Source organism: Polypterus senegalus, chromosome 7, assembly GCF_016835505.1.
Source record: "Polypterus senegalus isolate Bchr_013 chromosome 7, ASM1683550v1, whole genome shotgun sequence".
Lineage (NCBI taxonomy): Eukaryota > Metazoa > Chordata > Cladistia > Polypteriformes > Polypteridae > Polypterus > Polypterus senegalus.
Window position 1 is genome coordinate 130845756 of NC_053160.1, and position 21060 is coordinate 130866815.

Genomic DNA, 21060 nt, shown 5'->3' on the forward strand with positions numbered 1-21060 from the left:
GAACAGGAGATGGATATAGCATTTATAGTTTTGATAGGGAAGCTTTATCAGACCTGCAGTACTGATTTTTTTTAGCTTTATTTTCACTTATTATTATTCTTCTTTCACTGCCTCTTGGTTATTATTATTATTTTTGCCAACTTGGCAGAAACACTGACCATTTGGCAGGAGCATCGATGTCTCTAAGACATTTATTCATACTGCACATCAGGGCAATAGGTCACTTGGCTCACTTGTTATCTGACTTGGATGCCTTATTCAGCTTTCTCTATCCTGAACTTTCAGTAAGCATTATAAGCAAGAGTTGACTGATAGCAAGTAACCTCACAAATTTTCAGTGTGCTTGCAATTTAATAATAAGTAAACATATAGCATCAAATGCAAGAACTGGTCTGCATACTTTTTTTCTGGAAACCAGCAATATACTGTAAATGTAGTTTAACTAATGAACCCTGAAATATATTAAGGAGAAATTGTCCATCCTTCCGTTATCCAACCCACTACATCCTAACTACAGGGTCACGGGGGTCTGCAGGAGCCAATCCCAGCCAATACAGGGCACAAGGCAGGAAACAAACCCCAGGCAGGGCGCTAGCCCACCGCAGGGTGCACACACACACACCCACACACACACTAGGGACAATTTAGGATCACCAATGTACCTAACCTGCATGTAGTGGGAGGAAACCGGAGTACCCGGAGGAAACCCATGGAGACACAGGGAGGACCTGCCAAGCAAACCCGGGTCTCCTAACTGCAAGATGGCAACGCTACCCACTGTGCCACCATGCTGCCCCGGAGAAATTGTTAATTTTATATATGTTATTCAGGTTTTGTTAGACTGTAAAGTGGCGGGGTAGCATGGAACCACTGTAAACTACACTGCTGCATTAATTTATGAATTTCCATTTTTCTTCTGCTTTTGCTTTAGTTTTCTTCAGATATTCTACTTTTCTCCCAGTTATCTCTGATGTTTTTATTGGTGATTTTTTAATTGACCCAACATTATTACATGTGAGAGGGTGTCCTGTGAAGAACGTGTTTCTTATCCTAGGTAAATTGCCTTGAAAACAGTCTTCCTTCTGGCTATATGGAAATTGAAGAAGCACACTCAAAACAATAAATGAATGAAGAGAGTCAAAATAATAATATATGACATCTACTTTATCCAAAAGAAGCCTACAATGTTCAATGGACATAGAAAACAAGGAGCACAAAGAAAGAGTCAAGTAAAGGCTAGAATGTCCGATGAACAAAGACAACAAGATGCACAAAAAGAGAGGGATGTAAGGGCTAGCATATCAGGTGAACAGATGTTCCTTAATGCATGGCATGATCAAAGCAGATGGATCAACCATTGTACCATTGTGCCTATTTTAATAAATGGGCTTTTCGCTATGCTAGTTTAATATATAAATGTGTTTTTTCTTTACCAGCTGGAACCAACAGAAGGCAAAATGGTCAGCTCTATTTCCTTGTGGCATCAGTGGTTTGAATCTTGGCAAGCATAACTATCAATGCGGAGCCTAAATCTGTGTTTGGATTTTGGTCAGGTAATCAGGGTTCCTAAAGACTTTCACTTTCAGCTGAATAGCCATTTTATTCTTACCCCATTTTGATTAAGTGTGCACTTCAGTGATCTAAAACTGGTAATCCAAAACCTTGTATAATTTGAATAAATAAATTCTCAAAATAGATGGATGGATCAACGCATGGATGTTTTGCAAACCTCATATACCTCTTACAATATATAATGCTTATCTTGAATACATTTATAGCTGATATCTGATATTGCCTGAACTGGTATATATTCTGCTATGGCTAATGGGATGCCAGTTGGCCTAGGAACCATATTTATTTAAGTTGCCTATTGTAAATGATTATAAACACCTTTTATAGGGAATAAATTAATGGGTACATTGGGAAAGTATTTGGGTATAACACAACCAATTAACAATTTTAGTCTTCCTCATTCAAATCAGAAAAAACAACCTGTGTTGTAGAATCCTGATCTCATCTGAATACAGACTCTGGCCCCATCATTTTGGCTGAAATGGCTAAAAAAATCCAGCTTGCCTGGAAGATGGCATCATTTGAAGGAAGACCACTGAGGAAGGTGTTGCCTGACTTGATATATTAAAAATTGTGTGTTTTTGTTTTTAGGTTTCTATCTGATTTACTTACAGCTATTAAATAGGGTAATCACTGCATCTTGACTGTTTACACTGACAAAAAAAATCCAAACTGTTATAACTCCACTTAATATGACTTCATGGACTTCATTAGCAGTGAACTACTAGTAAAACTGCAGCCTGAGCAGTCAGCCTGCAATTATTATAATTCTCAATATCATTTGCACTAACCACATTAGTACATGTAAATTAATGAAATTAATAAAGGAACAGGAAATGGCTTCTAAAATTAAATCTGCCATCTGTCCCTTAGTTCCTATACCAACTAGTATAATGAAACACAGTTGCAGTTGTACAACCAATGCTAAGAAGAATTATTAGATCTTTACTGAACAGAACTATTGGGTCTTTATTACAGCAATTACATCTCAAACTGAATTTTTTTAGGAGTTCAGAATTTCAATTTTTTTTTAGTTTTGGAGAAAATTGTAAAATCTTAGTTTAAATCCAATTTTACAAATCACTGTATTTCAGTATATCACCATACAAATACAGACTTCACTCATGTTAACTGGTCAAGAGGGCTCAGCGGCGGCTGTACTTTCTGAGGAGGCTGAAGAAGTTTGGTATGTTGACTAAGATCCTCGGCAACTTTTACAGCTGCATTGTTCAGAGCATCTTAACCAGCTGCATCACCGTGTGGTAGGGCAACACTACTGCTACGGACCGCAAACGCCTGCAGAGAGTAGTAAAGACTGCTGAGAAGATCACCAGGACCCCGGTGCCCTCTCTGCAGAGCATCTACAACTGCAGAGTCTACAGGATAACTGCCTCCATCCTCAGGGACCCTACCCACCCCCCAACACAAACTGCTCACACGTCTACCCTCAGGCAGGAGGTATAGAAGTATGAAATGCAGGACTTCAAGGCTAAAGAACTCTTTCTTTCCCAAGGCCATTAGACTCCTGAATAACTGACTGGAGTTTATAACCATGGGCCACCTTATTCTATCTATCTCACGCAACTATATTTGACTTGTTCATCACACACCTACCTGCACAATTACACTTTATACTTCTATTCTGTTTTTATACTTTATTTTGCCTCTGTTACTTATTGTCTATCTGCTACTTATTATCTATGTTTATCTTTATACATTGGTTTTGTCATTTGGTGCAGACAGCAAAGAAATAATTTAATTGTACAGGGAAACGTGTTTCGTTACTGTGCACATGACAATACACTTGAACTTGAACTTGAATATTATATTGTAATTCCCCATGAAGAAGTGAATGCCTTTATCATTATGCTTATAGACTTGTGCATAGCTTTTAATTCTACTGCCACTGTTCAAGTTAAAGTTTTTTGTTCACAATCACGATATACATTTTACCGCATAAAATTGTTTTAAAAGTGAAACATTTTTTAATTAGTTTTAAAACAAACATAACCTGTTCTTCCATTTTAAAATGGAAGTTATGGGAAAGGGGTTGTCACACACATGCGAATAGGAAACAGCTAAATGGCTTGAGTAGTGATAATACCATATCAGACCTGGCGGCGGCAGGGTGTGCTGTTAGTCTTTCTCAGTTCCTTGCAAACTATTCCCAGGAAATCCCACCAGGTTCTGGTGCCTTGGATGACATAACCTCCGGTTACGGCGCTTTGGATGACGTCACTTTTGGTTCCGGCCACGAAAACGTCATTTCCTCTCTGGTCCTTTAAAACCGTCATCTTACCTCCAGTCTGTCAGTTCTGTTTTGGACTCAGTCTTGTGAACATCTCTGTTCTATTTTTGTTTGAACTTTTGCAGCCAGGATATACTGTAATATATGGGTGGCTGGCCCAAACCTTTATAATGTCTGGAGAGTATTTCTTGTTACAGGGTCTAAAACAAAAGCTTTGACACTTGCATCCTTTTTCATGTTAAAAGTATTAACAAATATTTATTGCACACATATTTCAAAAGAGTCAAAATTTTGTATTAGGAAAAAAAAACAAAAGGCAAACAATTTTTGTAAGATTTAGCAATTTTAAAATGCAACCGACTGTACACTTCTCTTCGCTGATTATCTTTTTTTGGGATGTGAATTTATTTTGAAAATGTATCTGTTCTGCAGACAACTAGACCCCAATCACCATATCATCAATGGAGTAGGTGAAAACTAGGTGTTGTTTAGGGAAAATAATCATATGACTTCAGCATGCATCTGTATGTGATTCAGTATGTGTGCCAGCATTGCCTATAACAAAATGTAATTTGTGCTACTGGCCCTGGCTCATGATTTGAATCACAGCAGATGCATGGTTAAATACAGTGGGATGCAAAAGTTTGGGCAACCTTGTTAATAGTCATTATTTTCCTGTATAAATCGTTGGTTGTTACAATAAAAAATGTCAGTTAAATATATCATATAGGAGACACACACAGTGATATTTGAGAAGTGAAATGAAGTTTATTGGATATACAGAAAGTGTGCAATAATTGTTCAAACAAAATCAGGCAGGTGCATAAATTTGGGCACCACAAAAAAGAAATGAAATCAATATTTAGTAGATCCGCCTTTTGCAGAAATTACAGCTTCTAAACGCTTCCTGTAGGTTCCAATGAGAGTCTGGATTGTGGTTGAAGGTATTTTGGACCATTCCTCTTTACAAGACATCTCTAGTTCATTCAGGTTTGATGGCTTCCGAGCATGGACAGCTCTCTTTAACTCACACAACAGATTTTCAATTATATTCAGGTCTGGGAACTGAGATGGCCATTCCAGAACGTTGTACTTGTTCCTCTGCATGAATGCCTTAGTGGATTTTGAGCAGTGTTTCGGGTCGTTGTCTTGTTGAAAGATCCAGCCCGAGCGCAGCTTCAGCTTTGTCACTGATTCCTGGACATTGGTCTCCATAATCTGCTGATACTGAGTGGAATCCATGCGTCCCTCAACTTTGACAAGATTCCCAGTCCCTGCACTGGCCACACAGCCTCACAGCATGACGGAACCACCACCATATTTTACTGTAGGTAGCAGGTGTTTTTCTTGGAATGCTGTGTTTTCCTCCATGCATAACACCCCTTGTTATGCCCAAATAACTCAATTTTAGTTTCATCAGTCCACAGCACCTTATTCCAAAATTAAGCTGACTTGTCCAAATGTGCTTGAGCATACCTCAAGCGGCTCTGTTTGTGCTGTGGGCGGAGAAAAGGCTTCCTCTACATCACTCTCGCATACAGCATCTCCTTGTGTAAAATGCGCCAAATGGTTGAACGATGCACAGTGACTCCATCTGCTGCAAGATGATGTTGTAGGTCTTTGGTGCTGGTCTGTGGGTTGACTCTGACTGTTCTCACAATTCGTCGCTTCTGTCTATTCGAAATCTTTCTTGGTCTGCCACTTCGAGACTTAACTTGAACTGCACCTGTGGTCTTCCATTTCCTCAATATGTTCCTAACTGTGGAAACAGACAGCTTAAATCTCTGGGACAGCTTTCTGTATCCTTCCCCTAAACCATGATGGTGAACAATCTTTGTCTTCAGATCATTTGAGAGTTGTTTTGTGACCCCCATGTTGCTACTCTTCAGAGAAAATTAAAGGAGGAGGGAAACTTACAACTGACCCCCTTAAATACTCTTTCTCATTATAGGATTCACCTGCGTATGTAGGTCAGGGGTCACTGAGCTTACCAAGCCAATTTGAGTTCCAATAATTAGTTCTAAAAGTTTTGGAATCAATAAAATGACAACGGTGCCCAAATTTATGCACCTGCCTGATTTTGTTTGAACAATTATTGCACACTTTCTGTAAATCCAATAAACTTCATTTCACTTCTCAAATATCACTGTGTGTGTCTCCTATATGATATATTTAACTGACATTTTTTATCGTAACAACCAACGATTTATACAGGAAAATAATGACTATTAACAAACTTTTGCATCCCACTGTAAAATGATTTAGGGCATAATGCTACTTTATCAGATACTTAAAACATTTTTGTGAAGAGCATCTTTTGTTAAAATCCACAGAACATATCTGTCAAAGAAACAGAACTACAGAGACAAAAATAGGATAATTTGTAGACTTAAGTTACAGAAATTTGGTGAATTGGGGGTGTGCCTGGGGTAAATATCAACAGTCTAGTTGCAATGAATGCTGCAACCAAGTGAACAGAAAATGTATCCTTGCATTAAAAAAATAGAATCTATGATAAAACTTATCACTATCAGTTTATTTTTGTTAACATAAGCATCCCTCAGAAACATGGAATGCATGTTTTATCAAATTTAAATCTTTGCTCCTTCAAAGTATAAGTATTTGGTAAGTTTTAAGGCTTTTGTTTTCACATTTGGACCCCTGTCCCATGACTTCCATTTTAAAACATAAGCACAGTCTAGGAATTTTCAAAACCTTCCTAAAAAATGCTTCACTTTAGAATGCAATTTCATGTGGAAAATTAATGTATTCCATGATTGTGTATAAATAACTTAAATTTGAAAAGTACCAAACTTATTCTTTAACCATGGGCAGTAGAATCCTAAAGGTTTAGGTCTATTATAATTATTACTAAGTTGGAGGAAATTGGGATCTCCAGGTGTGCTGCTGAAACTTTGTAGATCTCAAAAAATTCAGATGTGAGCGACAGGAGGCTTCAAGGACTAGAAACCAAATTACCCGTAGTATTCTATAACATTTCAGTAATTATTTACTGCTCTGATTCTGATCTTTCTGATCATAAAATAAGTCAATTGATGAGAAGCATTCATAATTAATTGCAGAATTACAGTATTTGAGGTTTACTCTAGCGTGCATCTTTCTCTTACACAATTTGGCTTAAAAACTAATCATCACATTGTCATCTCATAACAGGCTTGAGTTTCAAATTTGACATTTTTCCATCCAGCCGTTTTAGCTCTAGACCATCCTCAAGGAACTGTGGCTCACAGACACACGCCCATCATTGAGATATCAATATTTTCAGTAGCAGGGGACCCTAAAATGTTGAAATCAGTCGAAAATCGGACATTAAAATTTTTGATGAATCTACAAAACTCTCCCAATAGACAACAGGTAATTGTGGGGGAGGACACAAAGCAAAAAAGTAAAACTTATAATATTTATAATACAGACATAAACACATTTTTGTAAGTACTTTTAAAAATGCCCAAAAAAAAAGTATAACTGAATACTCTTAGATTAGTCAGCAAAACTTGACCATCATTAAGATATTATTCCTGAGCAGTTCCTGTGGTTAGGGATTACATGTTAATATTAAAATTAATAAATTAGTGACTCACAAACCTACATGTTCTGATTGAACGCAGACAAATTAGTTTAATTAGTTTGATTATATTCATAGTGTCCATATTTAATTAGTAAAATATGGTTAAGTTTTAAAAATGATTGGCATATGGTGTGGGTAAACAATTTTCAATAGTTTTACTGCTTTTTCCAGGAATCACCAAAAAACAGAACTGGTTTATGGTATTTTTCCGTTACAACCAGGAATTCTAATAAAAGCATTACTTTTCTATTAATTGCATTAAATGACAGTGGTATTACCCAACCCACCTCACCTATGGTGGAAATTAATGTGATGTTAATTGATGTTTTTGTGGTTTTGTTGTCTTTTAAACTGGTCATTCCCTTTTAAATAAAATATGCTGTTTTATAAGTTAAATGACATCCAAACAAAGGAAATGATGAAAGAATAGCATACACAAAAATAATGCTTTGATTATGAGCCTGCCACATGCTATATGACACAGGCAGTAAACTAATCAGTGGTTATGAGATTAGTAGACCCACACATGTCATCACAGGTTCTACATATAGAACAGTAAGTCACAAAATTTGAAGGTTTGTTACAGAAACCAGGAAAAATTTTTAAAAAAGAAAACAATTACCATTAACTTTCATTCATATAATGGTACTCTATTTACCAAATGAATCAAATGACACTTCTTCATTAACATCATTAAAAAGCTGCTTAGTGAGATAAAACAATGGGTGATATTTAATTTTTTAATCCAGAAAAATATGTTCTCTCAGTTGGTACTAACTGCATAGATGATAAAGCAATATTGACAACTAATTTTAAATGATTTGAACTTTGACTTGGCTGAAACCCACTTAGAACTTAACTGTGATCTTTGATGATGTAACCTATAATTGCTTCATCTCTATACTATCTAAGACCTGCTTTGTCATGCTTTGAAGTTGTGGAAAATTTAATCAGTTTCTCATGTTGCAGGTTATTAAAGAGATAGGCCATTTGTATATATCAAGAAGAATTGAGCTATTATCAGAATGTCCAGATCATTTGATCACTAGTTCAAATCAAAGCATCAATTATCATAACTAGCATGGCTGATGATCTAATTGTTACAGTTCTTAACTAATTGCTTTGATTTCTATTTAAGACTAGAGACAATTTTAAAATCATCCTTTTCATGTGAAAACATGGTAATGGCTTAGCCTTACTTTATCTGAAAAAGCTTATTAAAGCACATGCTCTGGAGGAAGTACTGTGATCATAGCATACAGGCTTTCCTAAATTTAAAGAAGGAGGCAGAGCTGTTAACTAAAAATGTTTACAGTTTTGTTTTAATGTTAAAGCTAGATAAATTTAACATTATGTTGGCGTCCCGGCAGGGTTGGATCAAAGAAATTTACCAGGCCAGAATGATGGAAGGACAAGGGGAGACAACCTGTCAGGGCTACATGCTTCCCCAACATGCTAGGTGGCAGCATCCCTGGGAGGCCCTATTTATATAGACACCAAGGCATGTTGGGAACTGAAGTCCCATGGGGCAACCATGTCGGGTTCCGTGGGAGCCGCCAAGGAGAACTGCAGGGATCTGTGATGTATTTTGTGTGATTTCCATTTGACCTGGAAGTGCTTCCAATGGGCTATGCTACAGTAGCAAAAGTACCCCTGTGGCTAAGATGAAAGAAGCTGCTCGACTTTGTCCAGGCAAGTTGGAGGCGGGTGGAACATGGACAAAGCTCACCTTGAGGAGTGGAAAGAGAAGGAAAAGAGAGAAGAAGAGAGCTGTGCTTGTGTTTATTATTACAAAGAAACCTGTTGTAGAGGTACTTTATTATAATAAACTTTTCATTTGAACTGGGCTTGTGTCGTGATGGTTGTGTCTTGTGTTTGGGATGCTGCAACATCCCTTACTAGTCACTATATATATATATATATATATATATATATATATATATATATATATATGTGTGTGTGTGTGTGTGTGTGTGTGCGTGAAAATCCCAGTAGATAAGCAGTTTCTGAAATATTCAGACTAGTCCATCTGGCACCAACAACCATGCCACGTTCAAAGTCACTTAAGTCACCTGTCTTCTCTCCATGCTTGGTCTGAACTTCCGTAGGTAATCTTGACAATGTCTACATGCCTAAATGCACTAAGTTGCTGCCATGTGATTGGTTGATTAGATATTTGCATTAGCAAGCAGCTGAACAGGTGTACCTAATAAAGTGGCTGGTGTGCGTATATATACTTCATATACAGTATGTGGAACTGTACACTTAATAAGAATAGGTTTAACTTAATTTAAAACTGGCAGGTTAATCCTTACATATTTTCTTCCAAGTGTGATAGTACAATGAATATTAAGAATGAGATACTTAACATGTTATTTATTGAAGGATAAATTCAGTAATTGTGATGTCCACAGTCATATATAACATTTTCACAAGCACATATTCTTTTTCCCTTGAAGATTTTGTTGTAAAGTTGAACATAATTTAAACAATTAACAAAACACGCATCTTCCTTAGCAGTTCCCAGTAGAGGTCAATGAGACAGTGTGTGTAGTGCAATTTCTGCTTAGTACTGCTAACAGCTTGACTCTGCCATTGAGTTTATTAGCTTGTTAATTAACTGGTAAAAATATATTGTATATTTTGTTATTTTAGGTTATGTAATGTTATTCTCCTTATTTCACAACATAAACAAAAAATTACTTGGATGACACAAATCAATTAAACTGTATAGTCTGATTCATTAAACCTTTTATTACTTAATCGATAGAATAGCATTGTGGTTTGGACATGATTTCCAAAAATATATTGTTACTTTTTAAAATCAATACCCTGTATTATTGTTTAAATGCAAAAAAGTTGCTCCTAACCTTCAGTTTCACTTATATTCACTTAATAATTTGACAACACTGCCTCCAATTTACCACAAAGCAAAATGCAGGTGCTGTTTGAAGTTTGACAATTAAATGAAAACTGACCAGAATAAGAAGGAACTACGAGAAGAAGCTGGCTTTCTGGTAGTCACTATTCAAGTCAAGCACTGATTTAGCTGACAGTTTTCATGCAATAGATAAAGCACAAGAGCACTTTTGCAACTCCAATCATGAATTAATAATATAGTTTACATAGAACAAGCATGGAAATCACATTTTATAATAACTAGAAATAAAATTTTAAAGTTGTTTACTAGGTTACTTTAAACACATGACATTTACAATACATATGTGTATATATATATATATATATATATATATATATATATATCATACATATACTGTATAACAATAGAGTCACTGCTAAGGGCTGAAGGTCATCTTCTTTCTAAAGCAAAGCTAAAGGATAAAATGCAGATCTTTACCCCTGCAATAAGAAATTAATGTAGCATGAGTATTAGCTTTTCTTGAGGAATTAAATCTGTACATTTTGATAGTGTATTTGTTTCATTTATTTTTATGAAGTTAAGAGACCAGTGAGAGATATAAAGGCTCAAACTACTTTGCTTAAACAAGTCTGGGGCCTATGTGTGTTACAGTTCAGAAATATCTGCATTTGAAATATTAAACTAAACTAAAGACCAAGAAGATAAAAATATTTGGCCAATACACTGCATTATGATTTCAGCAATAAACCACTCAAACACTTTGTAAAATTCAGATAAATGTTCAACTTTTTTGATAACATTGATAAAGAAACATAAAGAACACTAGCAACAGGGCCTACAGATGAAGTGTGTGTTACACAGAAGCACTGTGTTCACAGCTCTTGAAGGTCCCATGTTTGGTTGCTTCTTAGAAGGAGTTTTCATGCATTCCCATGATTTAATGGGTTTTCCTCGGGGTTTATCCTACAAGAACCAAACAGGTGCATGTTAAATTAACTGCTGAATTAAAACTAGACGGATATGAATGACTATGTGATTGCACTCCAGAATGGGCTGCCATTGCATCAGGTGTGGGTTCCTTGGTATGTTACAAAAACCTTGACCTGGGTGGGAAAGTGATTTGATCGAAATTACATTAGCAATAGAGTGGAATCGAACCAACGATCTTAAAGTGAAATGTAACATTCATTCATGTTCATTTCTCATTTCAGAAGGCCCTAACTAAGGTGAAGCCTTACACATCTGTAAAAGTACTGGAAACTTGCGTTTGTGTATTGTACTATTGAACCTTTATCCATTAAGCCAATATCACCAAATCACTGAAAAGAATATTTCACCAAATTTGTATATTAATAAAGAAAAAAAATGTAAATATTAAAATTACTTTGCGTACAGTGCATTAGACTCAAACCTTCAACCATTTGATTGAATGTCCAACATGCTAACCACTTGACCAATTCTGCTTAACTGTCACATTAAAATAATTTGACAAAACTTCAATATCAATTAAGCAAAATGATTTTTTTAAATGAATTTGTCTACATTGGTCCGGAACTTTTGACCGTTTGATCGAAAGTTCAACACACTAAACCACTTGAACAACACTGCAAATTTTTCATATATATGTGTTTTGCCTAAAAGCACAATATATATATATGTAATTACTACAAGTATAATACAAGGAAATGAGAATTTAAATTTAACATAATTAACGTACAGATCCCGGATCAAAACTGATGACATATTGCTTTGTCTCCAGAGATCAGCATGCATGCAAGGTCTTAAGGAAATCAGTTGGGTAAAAATGGGTAAAAAATTAATTGCAAAATTTGACCAAGACAAACAGAGAGGGCAAGTTGAATAAAATCATATAATAATAATAATAAATTACTTTATCTTTGCAGAACTGGTAAAACTGGCCTCTCTGTATGTGAGAAGATGTTTCCATCTGATAACAGCAAGTGTTCTACACATAAAGTGACATCTTTCGAGTATCTTAAGGAATCTAAGGTTTCTGTATGTGGGCCGTAATTCCATAATCCTAGTTTAACACGTCTATGCTCAAATTATCACTCAAAAATTTGGAATTATGTGTATCCAAAGATGCAAAAAAAGGTTGCCTCCTCTATTTATGAAGCAACTACAAGTTTCATTATGCTGTTGTTTACCTCTGCTGATTCCCTGTTCTACAAAGCTCATAGTCTTCAATAAAAATCTTAAGCACCTCCACCATCCTCATCACTGTGAACTTAAATATTGTGCTTAATTGCTGTCTGTCTGGAGTTTTCACATTCTCTCCATGCCTATTAGGATGTTTCTCTGCTACTGTGGGTTTCTTCCACAAATTCCAAACAGATGTGGGTCAGGTTGGTTGCCAGTTTTGAACAGACTCTGTGTGAGTGTGTCCTTAGATTGACTAATGACAGTGGATGGTTTGTCCTTTGTACTCCAATGCTGATGTGTTAGACTCCAGCTTCCTGTAACCCTGAGTTGCTTCAATGCTTCAAATGTTATTGATAATAGCATTATCATATAAAAATAAAGATGAAAAGCCCAACAGTAGGTGGCAGCAGCTCATTACTGACCGTTACTGAAGTATAATTTCTTAACAAAAAGTACACAAATGACATTCTTGTGCAATGCTACCTCAAACAAAAAAAGCAACTTCAGAAAACTAATGGATTGCGACAGAGAAGTGACCCATCCACACTTAAGCCTGAATTATAAACTTTAAATCTAAATATGTTTTTACGATTCTAAAAGAATACTAAAGGCCTCCGAAATGTTGTTATAGTAATGAAAAATAACTTTTACAGACAAAACAACTGTCAATACTTTAAAACGTTAATTTTGTTTTTCTCTGGATAAGCAAGATTTTCCTTACCATACCCTAAAGATGTGTAGGATGTCTAGGTTAATTGGTGAGAAAATACTGTACAGTACATCTGTGTGTGAGTGTGTGTGCCCAGAGTTGGACTAGCTCTGTCTAAAGTGAGTTCCTGCCTTAAGCCCAATGATGCTAGAATAGACTCTTACTACCACAACTCTGAACTTGATTAAGTGGGTTTGATAATTGATGGGTGGGTATTTGGAAAATTAAAAATTGAGCAGAAGGAGTAAAGTCACACCACATACCAATGTAGAAGACAATCTACCACTAGCCATAGAGCTACATATATGACATATTTTCATTTTTTCTTTTTTTTTTATATGTCAGTTTGGACTCCTCTTAGTCAAAATAGATACACTTGGCATTTTTGCTTACTCATATTATATACCTACATGAGCCCTGTGCTTTTTATGCTTTTCTTTTAACTTGATTATCTATTGTTAATATAATTAGCCAGACAACTAATTTTTGGGGTGGCACGGTGGCGCAGTGGTTCTCCCTGCGTGGAGTTTGCATGTTCTCCCCGTGTCTGTGTGGGTTTCCTCCATGTGCTCCGGTTTCCTCCCACAGTCCAAGACATGCAGGTCAGGTGCACTGGTGAACCTAGATTGTTCCTAGTATGTGTGTGTGTGTGTGCCCTGTGGTGGGCTGGCGCCCTGCCCGGGGATTGTTCCTGCCTTGCGCCCTGTGTTGGCTAGGATTGGCTCCAGCAGAACCCCATGGCCCTGTGTTCGAATATAGCGGGTTGGAAAATGAATGAATGAATGACTGACTAATTTTTGTATTTGAAATTCAAGGATTATTAACTCGTTAAAAAAAAACAGATGAAATGTGATGCTCATTAAAGTAAATTAACACAGATGTTAGGGTTCAAGAAAACTTTTAAAACAAATGATATAATGACTAAAGTGACTCCCCTTAGTCAGTTTTAACTGAAGACACTCTGGAGACTTTAACTAATTGAAGGGAAATGTGTATCTGTAAACAGTATACATAACTAGCTTCTTCTTCTTTCTGCTGCTCACATTAGGGGTTGCCACAGCGAATCATCTTCCATATCTTTCTGTTCTCTGCATCTTGTTCTGTTACACCCATCACCTGCATGTCCTCTCTCACCACATCCATAAACCTTTGCTTAGGCCTTCCTCTGGCAGCTCTATCAACATCCTTCTCTCAATATACCCAGCATCTCTCCTCTGCACATGTCCAAACCAATGCAATCTCGCCTCTATGACTTTGTCTCCCAACTGTCCAACTTGAGCTGACCCTCTAATATACTCATTTCTAGTCCTATCCATCCTTGTCAGACCTAGTGTAATTCTTAGCATCTTTAACTCTGCCAGCTCCAGCTCTGTCTCCTGCTTTCTGGTCAGTGCCACTGTCTCCAACCCATATAACATAGCTGGTTTCACTACCATCCTGTAGACCTTCCCTTTCACTCTGTCTGTCACAAATCAATCCTGACACTCTTCTCCACCCATTCCACCCTGCCCGCACTCTGTACTGTTGATCCCAAGTATTTAAACTCACCCACCTTCACCAGCTCTACTCCCTGAATCCTCACCATTCCACTGACATCCCTCTCATTTACACACATGTATTCTGTCTTGTTCCTACTGACCTTCATTTCTCTCCTCTCCACAGCATATCTCCAAACTCTCCAGGTTCTCCTCCGCCTGCTCCCTACTATCGCTACAGATCACAATGTAATCAGCAAACATCATAGTCCATGGGGACTCCTGTCTAATCTCATCTGCCAACCTGGCCACCACCATTGCAAATAAGAAAGGGTTCAGAGCTGATCCCTGATGTAATCCCACCTCCATGTTGAATGCCTCCATCGCTCCTACCGCAGACCTCTCCACTGTCACACTTCCCTCGTACATATCCTGTACAACTCTTACATACTTCTCTGCCACTCCTGACTTCCTCATACAATATCACAGCTCCTCTCGTGGCACCCTGTCATATGCTTTCTCCTGGTCCACAAAGATGTAATGAAAATCCTTCTGGTCTTCTCTAAACTTCTCCATCAACATCCTCAGAGCAAACATTACATCTGTGGTGCTCTTTCTTGGCATGAAACCATAGTGCTGCTCACTAATCATCACCTCACTTCTTAACCTAGCTTCCACTACTCTTTCCCATAACTTCATGCTGTAGCTCATCAATTTTATTCCCCTGTAGTTACTGCAGTCCTGCACATCCCCTTTATTCTTAAATATTGGCACCAGTCCACTCCTCAGGCATCCTCTCACTTTCCAAGATTCCATTAAACAATCTGGTTAAAAACTCCACTGCCATCTCTACTAAGCACCTCCATGCTTCCATAGTTATGTCATCTGGACCAACGGCTTTTCCGTTCTTCATCCTCTTCTAACCTGTCCTTACTTCCTCCTTGCTAATCCATTGTACTTCCTGATTCACTATCTCCACATCATTCAACCTCTTCTCTCTCTCGTTCTCTTCATTCATAAGCCTCTCAAAGTACTCTTTCCATCTGCTCAACACACTCTCCTCGCTTGTGAGTACATTTCCATCTTTATCCTTTATCATCCCTAACCTGCTACACATCTTTCCCAGCTCGGTCCCTCTGTCTAGCCAATCGGTACAGGTTCTTTTCTCACTCCTTAGTGTCCAACCTCTCATACAACTCATCATACGCCTATTTTTAGCCTTTGCCACCTCTCTCTTCACCTTGCGCCTTATCTCCTTGTAATCTTGTCTTCTTTCTGCATCTTTCTGACTATCCCACTTCTTCTTTGCCATCCTCTTCCTCTGTATACTCTCCTGTATTTTCTCATTCCGCCACCAGGTTTTCTTTTCCTCTTTCCTCTTTCCAGATGTCACACCAAGCGCCCTTCTTGTTGTCACTCTTAATACATCTGCTGTAGTTTCCCAGCTGTAACTCTTCACTGCCACCCAGTTCCTGTCTCACCTCCTCCCTAAAATCAACCTTTCAGTCTTCTTTTTTCAACTTCCACCATTTGATCCTTGGCTCTGCCCTCACTCTCTTCCTCTTCTTGATCTCTAACATCATCCTACAGAGCACCATGCTGCTTAACTACACTTTCCTCTGCCACCACTTTGCAGTCTTCAATCTCCTTCAGATCAACTCTTCTGCATAGGATGTAATCTACCTGTGTGCATCTTCCTCCACTCTTGTAAATAACCCTATGTTCCTCCCTCTTCTTAAAATACGTATTCAGCACAGCCATGTCCATCCTTTTGACAAAATCCCCTATCCTCTGACCTTCTTCATTCCTTTCCTTGACACCACACCTACCCATCACCTCCTCATCTCCACTGTTTCCTTCACCAACATGCCCATTGAAATCAGCTCCAATCACCACTTTCTGTTCCTTGGGTATACTGTTCATCACTTCATCCAACTCACTCCAAAAATTTTCTTTCTCACCCATTGCACACTCAACTTGTGGTGCATATGCACTAACAACATTCATCATCACATCTCCAATTTCCAGCTTCATAATCATTACTCTGCCTGACACTCTTTTTTTTCACCTCCAAAACACTCTTGACATACTGTTCCTTCAGAATAACTCCTACCCCATTTTTCCTTCCATCCACACCATGATAGAACAATTTGAATCCACCTCCAATCCACCTAGCCTTACTCCCCTTCCATTTAGTCTCTTGCACACACAACATATTAACCTTTCTTCTCTCCATAATATCTGCTAACTCTCCCGCCTTACCAGTCATACTGCCAACATTCAAAGTTCCTACACTCAGTTCTATTCTCTTTACTTTCCTCCTCTCCTCCTGCCTCTGGACACGTCTCCTCCCTCTTCTTCTCCTTCTTCTTTGGCCAACAGTAGCCCAATTTCCGCCAGCACCCTGTTGGCTAACAGTACTGGTGGCGGTCATTGTTAACCTGGGGCTCGACCAATCTGGTATGGAAATTTGTATTGTTGTCCACATATTGATTTGGGAAAATTTTACACCGGATGCCCTTCCTGACGTAACCCTCCCCTCCCGGCATGAAGAAACACAAGATTTAATAAGGTTTAGTGAAGGAACACATATGGGTGTTTTTCACACATTTGCATCCTTTGCAATGAACAATAAAAATAATATGGAAAATAAGACATCTTTTTATAACATAGTGCATGATTTACATGTATGTCATCTTGTTTTTCACTCTGTTCTGTTTCTCATCTCAGTGCCCTCCTGTGGCACTTGGTGGAACTGCTCTACTTAGAAGGTGATACCTGTTTATAAGGAATCAGACATAATGGGAGCCTTGTAAGGAAAGAATGGAAAGTTTGTGTTGCCAAATTAGATGGCCCAGCGTTGACTTTACTGTAGAATGCTAGGAGAGGTGGGCAGTTAGTTGGCCTATGCCTTCAGGACTGTCACTATATCTGACTTTGACTTGCAGTTTGTTCATTAATAACTGACCATGGCTTCCCCAGAGGTTTATTTTCTCCAAGAATGCTGCTGAATGGAGTTTTAGATTTTCTCTCCTTCATCGTCAACAGGCCATAATGTTAATTGATAATGTTAATGGACAGATATTGCTTCATTTATGTTTATTCATTTTAAAACTGCTTTGTTTTAGTATGTAGTTAAACAAAGTTGTATCTTAATGTGTGTGCATTATGTAATTGGTAATTTGTAGTTTTAATTGCATATTACCTATGAACTTCTTAAAGTGGTCTAAGCCTGAACTTTGTGAACAGTGTTATACAAAAATAAACAGAATTGAATTTTCATTTAGTTGAAACAGATGGAGGCATTCCTTGTAAAAGTCACTATTGAATCTTTAAATTCTCATAAACTTAATTTAAATCTACTGTATTCCCAAGGAAAAAGGGCTGAATGCACTTGTACCATCCATTTAATTCACAGGTTTCCTACCAACCTGGCTGGGTCAGGATTTGTTTAACTATAAATTTACAAAGTAAAGGATCAATACTCTATTGATGAAGTTAATGTCTTGTGCATTTTATGAGCTTTTACATGAAAATGCAATAAAACTGCATAAAAATGGATTAAATGCTGGCAAACTAATTAAGTATGCCATGAGGCAGAATAGCATAGTCTATTGTATATCTAGGAACAATTCAAGAGGTTCTGTGATTAAGATAAGAAAGAGAACAGTTAGAGACACATGCAGCATACAGTAGAAATTTAAATTAACTTAAGCTGAAGTTTCAAAAGTTTCAACACTATCATACTAAACACATATACCCTTCTGGCAATATGACAAAGACAAGTTTTCCTTACCATATCTTCATTTGTGCCTTTCACTTTATATGTTTTCCAGGTTTTGCCATCATCGCTGTAGGCTATTTTATAAGATTTGACATACTCCGGGCTTCCAATTCTCTTTGCACCTTGGGTTATTAGTCCTGTAACCCTCATTCTTCTAAGAAGGTTTATCTAGAAGAAAACAGAAGATTCTTTAGCATCTCTTTACTAAAGATAACTGAAAAAGTAAAATTAAGGTTTTAGATTATGCCTTTGAAAGTTCCCTAATTGTCCTAATTGAAAGTTTTATTTTATATCTTAAAGGATATTCCATGTTTCACTCTTACTACTTTGCCATTTCTGTTTTTGTATTATAAGAAGAAAATTGAGTATATAGTGGATCCAATATATACCCTAGGCTCAGCTGCATGATTAAACCCTTCTTCCCCATACCCAGAGGAAGATGAAGGACAACACCAGCACTGTTGCAACTAACTCAGCATGCCTGGATCTCAACATACACAGAGGGAAGAGCAAGGTCTTCAAGATTAATTCTGCTAACATCCCCCCCACCAAAATCACATTGGAAGATAAAGTGCTGGAAGAGGTTGAGAGCTTCAGTGTCATTGACAAGAAGAGTAGATAGATGTTGATGTCAGAACCAGAAATGGCTAGGCAAGGGCAGTATCCCAGCAACTAAAGAACACATGGGGCTCCAGGGACCTGTCCATAGTGACTATGAGCAGGATCTTTAACACCAATGTAAAGTCAGTACTTTCTATGGCATGAAGACATGGAGGACGACCTTTGCCACTACTAAGAAAATCCAGATATTCATCAACACCTGTCTGAGATGGATCCTCCAATTTTGTTGGCCTGATACCATTAGTAAACTAGAACTCTGGCAGCAAACCAGACAAGAGCCAACAGAGAAAGAGATCTGATGATGATGGAGATGGATAGACCACACCCTGCACAAACCAGGCTCTAGTACTGACAAATCGCATTACGTGGAATCCCCAGGGGAAGAGGAGCAGAGACTGACCAAGAAATATCTAGCAGCATAACCTGAAGGTGGACATCAAGAGGATGGGCCACACCTAGGGACAGCTTGGCGAGCTCTGGTCAGCAGCCTGTGCCCCAAGTAAGCAGTGGAAATGAATGATAATTTGAAAGTTTATCAGATTATAAATTTGATTTATTTTTCAAACATGTTATGCCTATTTTATTGCTACTAAAGTATGTTTATAAAGTTGAACTATGGGACACTATGAGACATGCATAGTGCCATGTAGCCTAAAAAGTCATATGCAATTTGACAATGCCAGCTGGGAATAACAGTCTCTTATTACAGCGTACTTAAATTACCTGTCTACTGTCCAACTGAAGAACTAGACATTTTAACTGCCTATTTTCACTATGTTTTTTCAAGTTATCAATCACCAGAACTAGTCACACTGTACAACCACACAGGCACACCTGTATAATAAAAAATACTATGAAAAAAGTGCTGTTTATACACTACATCATTTAACACTGTTTAAAACAGATTACCAATATCCTTGAGTTTGGATTTATCGCTACTCTCTTTGATAGGATTTTGAACCTTGTCACTCGCCGATGAAATGTGGGGACTGGCAACATTACATCCTCCTACATGAACTCTCAACATAGTCACTCCTTGGGAAGTGTGCTGAGTCCCCTGCTGCACCCCATCATTGCCTATGACTGTGTGGCTAAAAATGGCTTCAACTCCATTATTAACACTAGAATTACCAGAGCCTACGAAAAAAACTTGTAGCTCCGTCCCACCTTAAATCGCTTCTTAAAACCAATATCACCTCTCTGCCAGCGTCTTTTGTTAATCTAAATGTGCTGATAAAGAAAAGTTGCAAGTAGCCGGCTATTCCATCCCCCCACCGACTTAGAACGTGCACAGACTTCTCCCAGATCATGCCTTGATTGATTATCTGGGAGTGAAGTTGAGTTTTAGAGTGGAAATAATAGATCATTATTTGGAATACACGCATTTCACGTGTGTTCCGTTTCTACAGTAATCTGTGTAAACACATTTTTAAAACAGAAACGTTTTTCATATTGTAGTAGTAAATGACAAAATGTAGGCATAAACTGTATAATGTATGCTGAAGCCTGAAGTCCAAATATCAAAGAAACAGTTTCACAAAGATACAAATATAACAGAACAAGTATGCTTTAATTCAGAAATATAACTGCAGAAAAAAAGCCGCCTTAGCATGCCACATTGACACATATTTATTATAACTGCCACGATAGCGTAATGGTATAAGCTGCGGACTAGTAATCAAAAGGTCATGAGTTTGATCCCACACAATTCAGTTTTGAGAAGTAAACTGCTTTTATTCTTACTATTTTAAAATAAAAACATACATTTGAATTCAGTGTGTAACAGCCAGAGTAATTTCTGATACTTGTAAAGTTTTTTTTTTTTTATTCACTTTTCATTTTCTCAGTCGTGTTCAAGATCCTTCCCTACACCCCCAATCTGACACTGCTGTTTTCACCTAAAGATGTGCTGTAGCTCTGCAGCCTACTTGTGACTGCATTCTCATGCCAATGCTTGCGAACTGCAGTGCCTGCGTGCACTTTTTGTGGCTTTACACGTCTATTTTTTGAGCATGCCC

At 37.6% G+C, this 21060-nt stretch overlaps 1 protein-coding gene across 8 annotated transcripts in view; it reads right to left on the reverse strand.

Annotated features, from left to right (window-relative positions):
• LOC120532859 (EGF-like repeat and discoidin I-like domain-containing protein 3) overlaps nucleotides 1-21060 on the reverse strand; it is a 939662-nt gene that overhangs the window by 271911 nt on the left and 646691 nt on the right. For all 8 annotated transcript variants that reach the window (XM_039759297.1, XM_039759296.1, XM_039759295.1 and 5 more), the window contains one exon: nucleotides 18434-18589. In XM_039759297.1, the coding sequence (XP_039615231.1) occupies nucleotides 18434-18589 (156 nt within the window). The remainder of the gene's footprint in view (nucleotides 1-18433; nucleotides 18590-21060) is intronic.